The sequence below is a fragment of the Heptranchias perlo genome, chromosome 10 (assembly GCF_035084215.1).
Source record: "Heptranchias perlo isolate sHepPer1 chromosome 10, sHepPer1.hap1, whole genome shotgun sequence".
Taxonomy (NCBI): domain Eukaryota; kingdom Metazoa; phylum Chordata; class Chondrichthyes; order Hexanchiformes; family Hexanchidae; genus Heptranchias; species Heptranchias perlo.
The window spans coordinates 54,695,348-54,710,850 of NC_090334.1; the positions used below are offsets into that span (position 1 = coordinate 54,695,348).

Sequence of the window (15,503 nt, forward strand, 5' to 3'; positions counted from 1 at the left end):
TATACTACATTTATATAGTGCATTTAGTGTAAAAATCATCCTAAGGCTAGATGCCAAGCTGGGAAGGAAGAAATTAGGAAGGGATTACTGGAAACTTGGCCAGAGATGATTGGTTTTAAGAAAGTTTTAAAGGATGACACATGTGTAATGGAATTCCAGAGTGTTGGACCTGGGCAGCTGTGGGCTCTGCCTCCAGTGGTAGTGAAGGAAAGGCAGGTTGGACAAAAGGCCAGAGTCACAAGAGCAGAGTGGTTGGCAGAATATTAGGCTGGAGGGGAATGCAAAGATAAGGTGAGGTGAGGTCGTAAAGAGATTTGAAGACTAGGTTTAAAATTTAATGCATATGGGGTTGGGAAGCCACTGTAAGTCAGCGAGGACAGTGGTGTTTTATAAACACAGTGGTGTTTTGGACAAAATGCATGTTGTGGAGTTTTGGATAAGTTGGATTTATGAGCGATTTGGAGGTCAGCAAGGAGTCTAGAGTGATGAAGACATGTTTAAGGGCTTCAGCGGCAAAGGGCTGAGGTAGGGGCGGAGGTGGACAATGTTGTGGAAGTAAGTCATTGTGATGGAAAGGATCAAGGATGAAACTTGGGGTTGTGCAGGATGCCAAGGCTGTTGATGTCCTGGTTCAGGAGGAGGATCAGTGGCTTCCAAATGTTGAGCTGGAAGAAGGTATGATTCATCCAAGAATGGATGTCAACAAGCAGTCTGAAAGCACAAAGACATTCCAAGGATTGAGCGAGATCATGGAGAGCTAGAACTGTATATCATCAGTGCACATGTGAAAACTGAACCCACGCCTGTGGATGATGTTGCTGAGGGCAGCGCATGTAAATGAGAAAAAGGAAGAGCCAGGGATAAATCTTTGCGGTGTGACTTCAGAGCTGAAGGTACAAGGGAGGGAAGAGAAGCCCTTTGCTGTAGATGCACTGGCTAGGACAGGTAGGACTTTAACCATCTTAGTACATTTCCGCAGAGCTGTGCTTGAAAGAGGAAGCATTGAAGGGCAATGACGAGGTTAAAGGTGCCAAACGCTGCTTAGCAGCTGAGAGGTGATATGTCATGGTCGTCATCGAGCGGGTCACTTGTGACTTTAATTAATTAGATCCATTAAGCCTTTTTGCTTAGTTTTGAGTGTGTTTCATACCTGCAAGTTATATGATCATGGAGAGCATAAATGGGTGTTAGTCAGTGAAAATGATCCATTACATTTGCAGACTTTGAAACTAGAAGCTCACAGCAACTAAAGACTGAAGGTGAGTCAGTAAGGACCAAATCATCTGAGGCATGTCTCAAAAGCCAAATATTGGGCAGTCATGTGACCTGTAGCAAAGAAGGCTTTGAGAGCCCAGAGAATCATGGCATCATATTCGCACTAATACAAAACTGCACAATATGCTGATTGGCATATCTTGGAACACTTTTGAGTGTTTGTGGTTTGCAATTGATCTCCTGTTTGATCTGAAACTGGAGGTGTTCGTAATCCAAGATGGGCCTATCTGGGGAAACCATACCTGGACATTCTTTCCACCGAAAATAGCTTTCGGGTGAATGAGATGGTTCCACAGAGCAATTTTGCTGAGATAAGAGTATTCTTTGTATGTCGTGATGATGGTACATAGTGTGAATAGATGTTACATAATATTGATCAGTGGAAAGGATCCATGGTATATGCACATTTTGAAACTAGAAGCCATCATCAACTAAAGACTGAAGATGAGTCAGTAAGGACCATATCAGCTGAGATGGTCTATTGGGCCAATACTAAGGTGTGGCAATATGGATTGGATCAAGATGACATGATCTCAAGCAGACATAATATTTTCCAAACTTTACCAAAGGTGAGCAAACTTGAAAAATTGCTATAGAACTGTAACTAAACAGTGGACAAATGAGTTAAAGAGCAATCTAACGTTCTCTGGTGTGGACAAACAGTCAAGACTGCTGCTAGCAACTAGAGAAAGAACTAAAGGCATGGTTAACACCAAAGCTTATATAAGGCATGGTGGGGAAAAAAGTTGACCAAGATAAGCACACATGGTGCATAGTTTTTAGAGGGACAATGGCCCTCCATGATCTTTTTCTTCCCCTCTTTTTTCTCCCCCCCCCCCCCCCCCCCCCAAAAAAAAACAAGTTTCTATATGTATGATGGTTGAATGAATTACAGAACTTCTGGGGTGTCTATGCCTTTACTTCAAAGAAAGGAAGTTATGGTAAACCTTAATAAATCACTGGTTAGGCCTCAGCTAGAGCATTGTGTCCAATTCTGGGCACTGTACTTTAGGAAGGGTGTCAAGGCCTTGGAAAGGGTGCAGAGGAGATTTACCACAATGGTACCAATGATAAGACTAGAGAACCTGGGATTGTTCTTTTTAGTGCAGAGACAGTTACGGGTAGATTTAATAGAGGTGCTCAATTATGAGGGTTTTTGATAGAATTGATCATGAGAAACTGTTGCCACTGGCAGGAGGGTCAGTAACCACAGATTTAAGGTAATTGGCAAAAAAGCCAGGGGGAGGAGGTGAGAATTTTTTTATGCAACGGGTTATTATCTGGAATGCAATGCCTGAAACAGTGGTGGAAGCAGATTTAAAAATTACTTTCAAAAGGGAATTGGATATATACTTGAAAAAAATAAATTTGCAAGGCTACGGGGAAAGAGCAGGGCAGTGGGTCTAATTGGAAATCTCTTCAAAAGCGCTAGCACAGACATGATGGGCCGAATGGCCTTGTGTAGTATGATTCTGTAATTTATGTAAGTTTGTCAATTTAGCTTATTTCATGGATTATTGTTACTGATCCTACGTTGGGATTCTTAGCCAGGTTTTCTCGCTACAAATCAGCATGGAACTGCTAACAAGCAATCACAGCATGAGTACAAAAGATAACAACGACATGCATTTATATAATCACTTTAACGTTTTAAAAAAAGTCCCAATGACAGAAGCATAAGGAAAAAATAGATGCTGAGCCAAAGAAGGAGCCGATAGGAGGGAGAAGCAAAAGCTTGCCAGAAAGATGGGTTTTAAGGATTTTAATGGAAGAGAAGGAGGTGGAGTGATGGCAGGGTTTAGGAAGGGAATTGTGGAAATGTGGACCCTAGGTCACTGAAGGCTTGGCTGCCAAAGGTGGGGATGTGCAAGAGGCCAGAATAAGGGAGAGTTTGGGAGGGGTTATGGCACTGGAGAAGGATATGGAGAATGGGGGTGGGGCTTAACCTTACAGGCGAGAGGATCAGAGGCTAGAAAGGAGAACATTGGAGTTTGGCAATGACAGAGGAATGGATGACAGTTTCAGTGGCAGATAGGTGGAGGTGGAATTCAGCCATCTTTGTGACAGAGACATATTGGAGTTGGAAGCTCAGCTTAAGATCGAACAGGAAGCCAAGGTTGCAAACAGTCTGGTTCGGTGTGATCTGGTGGACATGGAGGGGGAATAACTGATGATGAGGACTGAGGACAATAGCTGGAGGAAGTAGAGGCTCATCCAGGTCTGGATGTCTGATGAGCAATCAGACGGCTTAGAGGTGGTGGACAGGTTGAGCTGGTCATAAACGTACATGTGGAAGCTTATCTCGTATGGGTGATGGCACCAAGGGACCAGTGGAAATGAGGAAGAGGCAGGGCCAAGGATATATCTTTGGCGGACTTCCAAGGTGATATTGCGGGGATGACGAGAAGCCATTGGTAGAGATGCTCTGGCTATAATTGGATAGGTAAGTGTGGAACCATGCAAGGGCAGTCCCACCAATTTGGATAACAGGTGAGGCATTTTAAGCTGATTGGCAGAAGGATTAGAGGGGACATGAGGAAAAACTTTTTTACCCAGAGGGTGGTGAGTGTATGGAATTCGCTGCCCAAATTGGTGGTAGAGGCAGGGACCCTCAACTCCTTTTTTAAAAAGTATCTGGACCTGCACCTAAAGTGCTGTAAGCTGCAGGGCTACGGACCGGGTGCTGGAAGATGGGATTAGAATGGGCACCTAGTTATTCTTTGAGCCGGCGTGGACACGATGGGCCGAATGGCCCCCTTCTACGCTGTATCTTTTCTATGGAGGATGGTGTGGTTGACCATGTCAAATACTACAGAAATTTCGAGGTATAATAAACCGTGTTCACAGTCAGAGTGCGTCATTAGTGACTTTTGTTACAGCTTTTTATACTGCTGGGAAGGGTGTAAACCCGAATGGAGAGATGGGCACGTATCTGGAAGGTGACAACACGTTCAGAGAGTTGGAGATGGGTTGGTGGTTTTCACAGACAGAAGGAATGAGGGTGGTTTTTTTTGAAGAGGGAAGTGATGGTAGTTTTGAAAGGGAGGGAGAAGGTCCCTGAGGGGAAGGAACAATTTACAATGTCAACTAGCATGGTGGCCAGGCAGGACAACTGGCTGGATAGAAGTGTGAATAGGATCAAAGTGGGTCTTGTAGATGAGTCTGAGGGCATGGGAGAGAAACTAGCTAACAGGTTCAGCACTAGGGTAGTGGGGGACTGGGAAGCGGTTTGGCCTGGTGGGGAACGGGGAGAAGCAGCAGAAACGGGTGGTCTCTAGGTGACAAAGAAATGCTTCTCACTTGTTAAACCCCTCTCCCCTGCCTCCTTTAAGTAGGTAGTTTTAAGTGCAGAAAAGGAGCCTGCCGCTATCTTTGCCCTCCAGGATGATCCTAGAGTAGTGAGCGAGCTGCTTGGTAGAAGAGTGAGGCCCAGTAGAGTTTCCATGCCTGAGCCAGTTGTGCGCCAGGTATGCTGAAGTTTGTGCTAACTTTGAGGGATTGAAGAGGGGGACGTGACAAGATAGCATTGGCCTACTATTGCAATTTTCATGAGTCTAAGTAGATAATGGGCCAGACTTTACTGAAAAAATAACGATGTTGGAACAACATAAGCTGTTAATGCACAAATCAGCCAGCAGCTTGTAACAAGGAAGAGAGATCCCATGAATTGCAAATCGCCACAAGTTGCTGGCTGATTTGTGCCGCTCCGCCGTTAGCTTCATGAAAACAACATCTTGCGCTTAAACTCCGTGATTTTCATTAAGTTGCTGCATTTGCACATTAATTGCCCATTAAACTCACTGCAAAGTTAAGTCTAGTAATTAAGTGTAAGTGCCCTTTTAACGATGTGCTAACTGTTAGTGACTGCCAATCAACATCTCTTGCCCAGAAAGCGAACAATTATAAATGTGAAGTCTCATTCCTTCAGGTTGTGAACTACTTTAGGGGATTTTACAAATGTCAATTTTAATTTTTTTCTTTCTTTTGTGTCTTTTTTTCTTACTCCAACCTTTCTTTCCCTCCTATATTTCTCTCCCTGTACTTGATTTGACTGAATTCACCTATTCTAATTCACCCTCCTTCTGTCGTTCCTGTTTATTTCTCAATCCTTCAATCTCATTGGTTAAGGAGATACACCATTTATCCCATTGTTCACCAGGGTCCTAGGTGCCCCATTGCCCTCGCTGCGCCGATATCAGCTAGCACTTCCAGCAGCTTTGTGGGCAATTTTTTAAAAATCTAAACGTGCATGAGCAAGTCTGACTAATGGGGCATGCCGCGAGATGCCCCACTCCAGCAAATTCTGACCCATTCTCTTGGGCTTAGCAGTACGATCACTCCCATAAGCAGACCTTGCCAATCTTACTATGAGAGATGCACCTTTAGCACCCATATCTAGTTAGACAATAGCATTACTTGGGGATCATACTTATAGACCCATGTGTGTCAAATGCATTTTCCTGTCTTTATCAAAGGTGGATCGAGCACTCTAGTAAGATGAGGCATGATTATAAACCAACAAACTGGTTTATTTTACACTAAATATACAGATGAACAGATTGCAGGTTTCCATTTAGATGCATCTACTTCCTGTTGACCCTCTTAATAGAAGTACGCAACAATGTCACTATTCTAGCCAGATTTCATGTACAAGCTAACTAGCACAGTCTTTAGGTTACAAGTAGTATGGGTTCACTCTGCCATTCTTGAGCATGTGTCTGTTTCTGACTACCTCTCTAGAGGGAGATAAGCAAAGACTGTCTGAACCTCTCCCTCAACTCCATGTTGAGGATTGGTCTGCTGAGCTGTCAATCAAAATTATCACTGAATGAAACCTGTTGCATTGGTGTGGAAACTTGCAGGCTCCTGTATGACTGTTCAGCTAATCCTCCCACCAAATCTAATAAATGAAAACCATTCTATCATCGCACAAAATACCTAGGACCAGCCCTTAATTGCCCTTTATTATCTCAAAGCTCCTGTAGTTTGCAAAAGGAAGCAAGCCGATCCTTCTCTATCTGTCTGCAGCCTTGGACATGGTTGACCACACTATCCTCCTCCCAACTCCTTTCTTCCATGGCCCAGCTGGGTGGGACTGCACTCGCCCAGTGCCTATTCTTATCTATCCAGTCGTAGCCAGAGAACCGCCTGCAATGGCTTCTCTGCCCGCTCCCCCACCGTTATCTCTGGAGTCCCCCAAGGATCTATCCTTGGCCCTTCCTATTTCTCATCTACATGCTGCCCCTCGGGGACATCGTCCGAAAACACAAAGTCAGGTTCCACATGTACGCTGACGACACCCAGCTCTACCTCACCGCCAACTCCCTCGACCCCTGCACTCTCTGATTTGTCATGTTGCTTGTCCGACATCCAGTACTGGATGAGCAAAAACTTCCCTCAACTAAACATTGGGAAAACCGAAGCCGTTGTCTTTGTCCCCACCACAAACTCTGTTCCCTAGCCACCGACTCAATACCTCTCCCTGGCCACTGTCTAAGGTTGAACAAGACAGTTTGCAATCTTGGCGTCCTATTTGACTGAAATGAGCTTCCCACCACGTATCCGCTTCATCACCAAGACCGCCTACTGCCTCAGCTCATCTGCTGCTGAAACCCTTATCCAAGCCTTTGTTACCTCTAAACTTGACTCTTCCAATGCTCTCCTGATCGCCCTCCCATCTTCCACCCTCCATAACCTTACGCTCATCCAAAACTGAGCGTATCCTAACTTGCACCGAGTCCTGTTCTCCCATCACCCCTGTGCTCGCTGACCTACAATTAGCTCCCAGTCTGGGAACATGTCAATTTTAAAATTCTCATCCTTATTTTCAAATTCCTCCATGGCCTTGCCCCTCCCTATCTCTGAAACCTCTTCCAGCCCTACAACACTCAAAGATCTCTGTGCTCCTTCAATTCTTGACTCTTGCACGTCCCCAATTTTAATCGCTCCACCATTGGCGGCTGTGCCTTCAGCTGCCTAGGCCCTAAGCTGTGGAATTCCTTCCCTAAACCCCTCTGCCTCTCTACCTCTCCTCCTTTAAGACGCTCCTTAAAACCTTATGTGGCTCGTATCAAATTTTGTTTGAAAATCGCTCCAGTGAAGAACCTTGGGACATTGTACTACGTTAAAGGCGCTATATAAATGTAAGTTGTTTTGTCTATAATGGCTGTTGAATCTGGGGCCCCACCTAGGAACCATCCTAAAAGGCTTGTAAATACCTGGGAATTCACCCGTTGTAAGCTGAATCTGACCTTTTATCAATAACGTAAGATAAATTAAAACAAAACCTCTTCCAGATCAAGTAGAGAATAGTCTCAAAATGCCACACCGACATCAAGTTTTAATTTAGTAATTTCTTATTACTGGTCCTACGTTGGGCCATTGTTGTGGTTTCTTACTGAAAATCACCATGGAACTACTAAGTTCAAGTGCAAGTGATTGGTAACAAGAAAGCGTAGGCCTATATAAACCTGGAAAAGCAAAAACAATTGTGAAACAAATTGCTGAGTAGTTACGTTACCTGTACTTTTGCCTACCAGTTAAACCACACCCTCAGAGGGAGGTGCTCCAGGAGTGTGGGTAAAAAGCCTGCAGCTGTTGTCTCTTCTGGATCTTAGCACCATGTAATTTTCCAGACCAGGATGTAATATATTTCCTACCATTCTTTGTGCTTTTTTTTTACAAAAGCACTATTGGTTTTAAAAGCTCCAGGATCCTGATCTCTGCTTAGTTGCTGTAGGTTCAACAGCTGGAGACAAAGCACTCCCCAGCAGGGGGAGAGGTAAAATTAGTGGGCAAGTTGCCATAAGCCACTTGTACATGTCCTATGGGCCAGCTCAGCATATTGCAGCCCAGCTGGGAATTATGTACAGCACAGGGAAAAACCAAAAGAAATTTAAAATTAGAATGTGCATAAAAAATTTTAGTAGCTCTTTAATGAATGTAAAGTAATCTTAGTAATCTGTTAATACTAATAAACTTTATTTAAATTTTCTTTCTTCAGTTGGTGTATGAATTTTTCTTGAGGTTTCTAGAGTCTCCTGATTTTCAACCAAATATAGCAAAGAAGTACATTGACCAGAAATTTGTAATGCAGGTAAGAGAAATAACCAACCGTTGATTCAATTTTGACAATTTTTTTCCCCCCATGTTCATTTTTTAAAATTTATAATCCTGCAGTGTCGATGGCAATGACTTCCTAGCTTGCATTTTCTAATTTTATGGCATAGCATGACCTTTTTGTTATTTAAACTGACCACAATAGATCTTACTCAGCATTATTTTCCTTGATTTTTGATACTAACTGGTGTGTGGTAATAGTCCAGACAAGATAAACCTTAGTGTGCAACTTCTTGGTGCATCAGATTCTACAGTGACTTGCTGCACAGATTTGTATGCATCTCTGTTGGTAATGGGGTATATTGCTTCACATCATGTCTAATTTTGTAACATTTAGTTGGAGAGCTGTGATGCTAGCTTTTGTGTTGTCCAAGTCCCACCACTATAAAACAAACTAGGGAGATTTACAACTAATGTTAGGATGCAGTGAGTATACTGGTTAACTTTTAGTTTCTTTCCCCATTTTTGAGATGTAGTACAAAGCTATATAAAGGACTTGCATTGTTTGCCTACATGACTACATTTCAAAAGTAGTTTATTGGTTGTGAAGCGCTTTAGGATGTCCTAAGGATATGAAGGGTGCTACATAAATACAAGTTTGTTCTTCTATTTAGCATCCAATAACATCTCACATACCATGAATTACTTTGAATGTGGTGACTATTAGGTTGCACATGGCATCATCCCATAAATACCAATTACCAGTTATTTTGTTTTTGATGCTGTTGGTTGAAGGAGGAATGTTAGCAAGGGCATTGGACCCTCCTTCTCCGAATTGTGCCATGGGACCTCTTTATTAATAGAAGTTTAGATACTTTCAGAGCATGGGTTGCTAGAGTGCATGTTACAATAAAGATTTCACAATACTTTCAATGCATTGATAGTTATACTTAGTTAAGTACATCAGGGTGAGGGATACTCTGACCGGGCCAGTGGATGCTCGGTGGTTGCGGAGCTGCGGAAAGCTACAAGAGACGTGGGTCCTTGTAGTTGTGTAGAGTAGCGAAGCCTGTATACTCAGCAGCTAGCCCTCTGATTGGTCTGGTTGTGAGTAGGAGGTTTATACATTACTTGCTGTGATAGGCAAATGTCCCATGTGTGCTTAGACCATATTAGTTATGGAAGGATGTTAGATTGTGCTACAACAAAGCACAGAATTTTGTTGTGGTTAGCGGCAAGATCTGTATGAGCTTGAGAGTAGTAGGGGTTCCTTGCCCTGATGGTAGTAGGCCGAGTATATGTGGACTTGGGTCCAACATGGTATAATGAGCTGGTGGTGTTTTCAGAGAGTGGTCCTCGAATGAACCTGGTTTGGGGAAACTAGTCCGGGGAAACTAAGTCAAGTTTGGAGGCTAGAATCTTGACCAGTACTTCGTAATTGTAGTTGAGTGCTATAGGCATTGGGATCTTTGCTTTGTTAAGTATGATGGTGATTGTGGATAGGTGGAGGCTCGTGTGGAACATAAACACTGGCATAGAACAGTTGGGCTGAATGGCCTGTTTCTGTGCTGCACACACTATTTAATTGTGGTTGATTTGAATGACTCTGGGGGCCACCACTATGTGATAAATAGCTTTCCTTTTTGAGATGGGAAAGTGGAAGGTTGGCTAGGGACGGTTTCATTTCTTGGGTGGTCTGCACCTCTGAGGTGCAGAGGAAAGCATAATACATAGCTTTTTTTTTTTATCTCCAGTGGGATCACTGAGGTTTTGACTGTCTGGTTTTCTGATTTATTCGATGGTTCTTTCCTGTGTGTGTTTGTGCATGTCGTACATTGAGTTATCCTGGCTTGTTCCCCATTTTTATAGTATTTGGCCTTGGTGTAGCGGAGTGTTGTTCAGCAGTGAGTAGGCTGTTTAGCTGTTCCTAGATCAGGGCCTTCTCAGCACTTGCTAAGCAGAGTTTTTATGATGGATTTCCAAATCACCCATTCTCTATTCTATGACCCTCTTTTTTTTGTGCTTTCTAGGTGTAGTGTAGGCTATCATGGCTCTTGCGGACTGCCTTTATATTCTTCCATAATAATGCTGATGTGGATTTGGGGTTCTCTGAGGTAAAGTGGATAAGCCAGGTGTAGATGGAGGTTCTGATTTTGGGGTCAAGGAGGAAAGGGTTGATGTGTCAGGGGCGGGAAGTAGGTTGTCTAATTATATCTGGAGAGTTACGGCCAGTTACTTGTCACAGATGGTGATTGCCCTAATGGTACAGAAAGAAATAATCAAGTCTGGAGTGTGGCTTGTACGAGTTGGAGTAAAAGGTGAACTTCCCAGTTGTGCACAGGGCCCACCATACATATGAGACCTAGGCCCCCCACATTGCTTGCACATTACAATGACTGCTTGTCTGGGCATCTGGGGTCGATTGAGCTTGTCGACATGTAGCAGCTGTTTTCCCTGGGATAATCTACTCCACTGTGAAGGGTGGTTGCTTGTTGATTAGCATGGCTACATGTCTGCTTTTGAAAGAGAATGCGGCTGTCTAGGTTTGGTTTATCCACTGGTAAGATTTGTATGCTGTGTAGCACTAAGATAGGTTTATTGCAGGAAAGCCATGTCTGCCCTTTAAGGCAAATCTTTTTTTTTAAATTGAGACCCTTCAATTTTAGGAGGAGTATTTTATTAGCAGTACTAGTGCTTTGTTTGGTTTATTGTGTTTGATTCAGTTTGGCAACATCCTGTGGAGTGGGCTGTAGTTCTCGGTGCCAGGCACCTTAGGCAAGCTCTGTGGCGGAGGGTTTGTCTTTGCCTAGGGTTGCTTGGCATGGCTTTCTTGACTCTGTTCTATCATCGCCCTTTTCTACATGCTGGGCCACCTGTTGATTTTGCCAGGGTACTCTTCGACCTGTTTATTGATTCCCCAGGTAGTGTGTGCATATAATTTTCATCCGACTCCCCTTTCTCTTTCCCCCACCCCCACATTCCTTGTTGTGGCCCAGGGTCACAGGCTGGGAGTGGAATCTCCTCCTAATCTCACAGCATTGCAGAAATGTCACAGATGGGAGATAGAGAACTGAAAGACCCCACCCTGGCCTAGTCTGGTTCAGCTGGTGGGCCAAGGCACATGAGGTCCATAGTGGCTAATGAAGAGTGACATCCTTTTTCTCCCCCTGCCTTTTTGTTGACTTATTTTTGTTTTCAGCTGCTGTAGCAAGTTTACACAGAGAATTGGTAGGGGATTGGTTAGGAGGTAGGAGACAGCGGATATGATGGGTAGATAGAGAGAAACTATTTCCTGTGGTGGGGGAGTCCAGAACAAGGGGGCTTAGCCTTAAAATTAGAGCTGGACTGTTCAGGGGTGATGTCCGGAACTACAACTACACAGAAAGGATAGTGGAAATCTGGAACACACTCTCCCTCAAAAAGCTGTTGAAGCTGGGTCAATTGAAAAATTCAGAACTGAGATATAGATTTTTGTTGGGTAAGAGTATTGAAGGATATGGAGTTGAGGTACAGATCAGCCGTGATCTAATTGAATGGAACAGGTTTGAGGGCCTGAATGGCCTACACCTTTTCCAGTGTTCCTAGAAGCAATAGTTTTGGCCTGGCCTTGGGACACTACTTGTTGTGGTGACCTGGCCATTTGAGTTTGGAAATAAGGTTGTTCAGGTTACAGGCATTGAAGATATGGCAGTTAAAAGGTAAGGTCACGTATTCTGTGCTGCATATGGAAAGCTCTTTGAAGCTGTAGTCTGTTGATCTGGGATAGCAGCAGTGGGGGATCTATTTCACTTAAGTTTCCTTCTGTGGAATTATTGCCAGTTTGAGGAAGGGTGAGGAAAGCAATCTACCCTTGTCTTTCAAAAAGGAGCTGATAGCCTCAGGTGTTGAAGGGGGTGGGGCATTTTCTATTTTAAGCATCTTGTATTCCATGTACTGCCTCTAGGGCCTTCAAAGGCCTTACGCCTCCACAGGGGTTCAATGGCACCTATTTATATTTTTAATGGGCATATTAGTTCCATGTAGCTGGCTGATATTTTGCTGAGTTTTCTGATCAGGAACAGATTTTGAGCAAAAGTCTGCCATGGGATTTTTAACCAGAAAAGGCAAATTGACCTTTGGTTTAATATCTCACCTGAAGGATGGCTCCACTGGTAATGTATCACTCTCAGTACTGCACTAGAGTGTCAGCCTAGATTATGAGCTCAAGTCCTGGAGTGGGGCTTGAACCCACAACATTCTGATTGAGGTGAAAGTGCTACCAACTGAGCAAAACTGCTGCAAGTAAGCAACATCTGATTTCTGAAGCAAGTAGGAATCAAGATAAATTGCCTGTTTTCAGTGTCAACAAAGTATGCAATGCGCAGGTCATTCAATCCACTCGGCGAAGGTCATCCAACTGACTACGTGCAATTTGTATCAACATATGCTCACTGATTTATTTCATGTTCTGAAACCGAGTAAAATTTGAGAAAATGTTGAAATTTCTCTCTCCAACCCAAAGTTAATCTAAGGAAATTCCAGGATATCATTTCAACATTATAATCTACACTATTCAGCAACTAGTCGTTACCCAAGGCCCCAAGAAGACGGAAACTGCAGTGTGCAGTAACGTTTTTCGATCTGCCTCTAAGAACCTAATCTTAGCCTCACATTTAGCTCTCTTTCTTATTTAAAGGGATTATTAACCTAGTATTAACCCCTTTTGTTACAGGCCTAGATAACCTTCTAACCTCTATTCTGGTTTGCCAATGTTTTCAGCATTTTAAAGACTTTTGATCATTTGTTGAATGCAAGCAACTAAATGTTGGCTTCCCTTGCTAAGAATTTTAAATCCTAGAACTAACCTCGTCTCCCTTCTGTGAACCCTCTCCACTGTGCCAAAAGTACAGTGCCCAAATAGCATGCAGTGTCTGATTGTGGCCTTTTAAGTTAAATTTTTTAAGTTTAATCAAATATCTTTAAGGATATTCACTACTTGATTAAACCTTGTTGATCAATTCACAGCAACTGAATGCTCCTGATCTCATTGCAATATTATTTTCCCTAAAGTTGGCCACATAGTTTGGTGTATTTGAGAACAAAATGATATTGCTAAAAGTGTGAAGAGCATGGGGAAACAAAACAGCCCTCTGAAGCTCCACCATGCACTACCTCCAAACCCAATAGTGCCTGGCCATTTATCACCACCTGTTTTCTATTTCCAAGCCCATTTCCAACCAATTAAAGTTGTAGCTCTTATCTGGCTAGGATTGTGTATGTATATGTAAAGATTCAATGTAATTTTTAACTTTCTTTTTTCATTTCAACAGCTGTTAGAACTGTTTGACAGTGAAGATCCACGTGAAAGAGACTTTTTGAAAACAACCCTGCATCGCATCTATGGAAAATTCTTGGGCCTAAGGGCTTATATCCGAAAACAAATCAATAATATATTTTATAGGTGTGTGGGGGGGGGGAATAAATTGTGTAAATTTGCATGCTGTATTTTTTTAAATCAGTAATCGGTAATCCAGTGTGTTGTAATTTTTTTAACCAAAATAGCAATTATTTTGAAGATGTGCAAGCAATGCAGGTAAGAAAAGCTATTCACCCCATCTTAGCTCATCTGTTCAGAAAGACCATACGTGGGTATTCCTTCCCCCACCATCACAGCATTCAATTATTTCTTAATTAATTCCAGGATTTTCACTACCATTACCTTACTTGGAAGTCCATTCCATGTGTTTGTCACTCTGTGAAGAGGAACTTGCTGGTTGTGGCCCTAAATTTACCTTTTGCCAGTTTGAGCCTGTCCCTTGTCCTACTTATGATTTAGCCTGAAAAGGTTTCCTGGATCTACATCTAACATGCAGTTTACTATCATATACCTCCTATACGGTTACCAAGATTCCAAAGCCCAGTCTTATGCCTCAGTCCTCAAGCACTAGAGATCAGTTTGTGCCTCTTCTGATTATCTTTGTTGTGAAGTATCCATGCTCTTGTAACCACAGTGTTGATATGACTAGTCCAGTTCAGTTTCTGATTAGTGGTGACTTCCAAGATGGTGGTGCCATTGAAGGTCATGGGGAGATGGCTGGACGTCCTCTTGTTGGGATGGTCATTACCTGGCACTTATGGTGCGAATGTTACCTGCTACTAATCAGCTCAAGCCTGGATGTTATCCAGGTCATGCCATAAGCTAGCATTGCCTGCTTTATTATTGGAGGAGTTGTGAATAGAGCTAAACATTGTGGAATCAGCAAACACCCCGCTCCCGGCCTTGTTATGAAGCGACAGTCGTTAATGACACAGATGAAGATGGTTGGGCCAAGGACACTTAACTGAGGAACTCCTGCATTGATGTCCTGGGGCTGTGATGACTAGCCTCCAACAGTTGCAACCATCTTCCTTTGCATCAGTAAGACTCCAGCCACAGTAGGTTTCTCTTTGGCTGCCATTGACATCAGTTTTGCTAAGGCTCCTAGGTGACATACTTGGTCAAATGCTATCAAAGCCAGCTACTCTTTTCTCCTCTGACATTCAGCTCTTGCATCCATGTCTGGATTAAGGCTGTGATTAGGTCTTAAGCAGAGTGATTCAGGCGGAACCGAAACTGGGAATCGGTGGGCAGATTATTGGTGAGTAGGAGTAACTTGATGGCAGTATTGATGACACTTTCCATTGCTTTACTGATTGGGATGAGGCGAATGTGGTGGTAATTGGCCAGGTTAGATTTATCCTTTTTTGTGAATAGGACATATGTAGGCAATCTTGCACATTGTTCAGTAGAAACCAGCGTCATAGCTGCACTAGAACAGCCTGGCTGGGGTAGTAGCTAGCTCTGGTGTACAATTTAACAATTTAGCCAGGGTGTTGTTAGGGCCTATAGCCTTTGTTTTGTCCAGTGCTGTGAGCTGCTTCTTAATGTCTTGTGAAGTGAACCGAATTGGCTGGACATTGGTATTTATGATGGGACTTCGGGAGGAAGCTGAGCAGGATCATCCACTCAAGGACACTTGCAAGCACTTCAACCTTATCTCTTGTACTCATATGCTGGGCTCCACCATGATTGATGATGTTCATGGAGCTTCCTCCTGTTAGTTGTGTGGTTGTTCACCACCATTCTTGACTGGATGTGGTAGGGCTACAGAGCCCATCTCTGATCCGTTGGTTGTGGGACCACTTAGCTG

The 15,503-nt window shown here is 43.3% G+C and overlaps 1 protein-coding gene across 5 annotated transcripts in view; it reads left to right on the plus strand.

Moving 5' to 3' along the window:
* Positions 1 to 15,503, plus strand: part of LOC137326573 (serine/threonine-protein phosphatase 2A 56 kDa regulatory subunit gamma isoform) — a 168,879-nt gene that overhangs the window by 107,438 nt on the left and 45,938 nt on the right. For all 5 annotated transcript variants that reach the window (XM_067991805.1, XM_067991807.1, XM_067991806.1 and 2 more), the window contains 2 exons: positions 8,279 to 8,371; positions 13,644 to 13,774. In XM_067991805.1, coding sequence (XP_067847906.1) covers positions 8,279 to 8,371; positions 13,644 to 13,774 — 224 coding nt within the window. The remainder of the gene's footprint in view (positions 1 to 8,278; positions 8,372 to 13,643; positions 13,775 to 15,503) is intronic.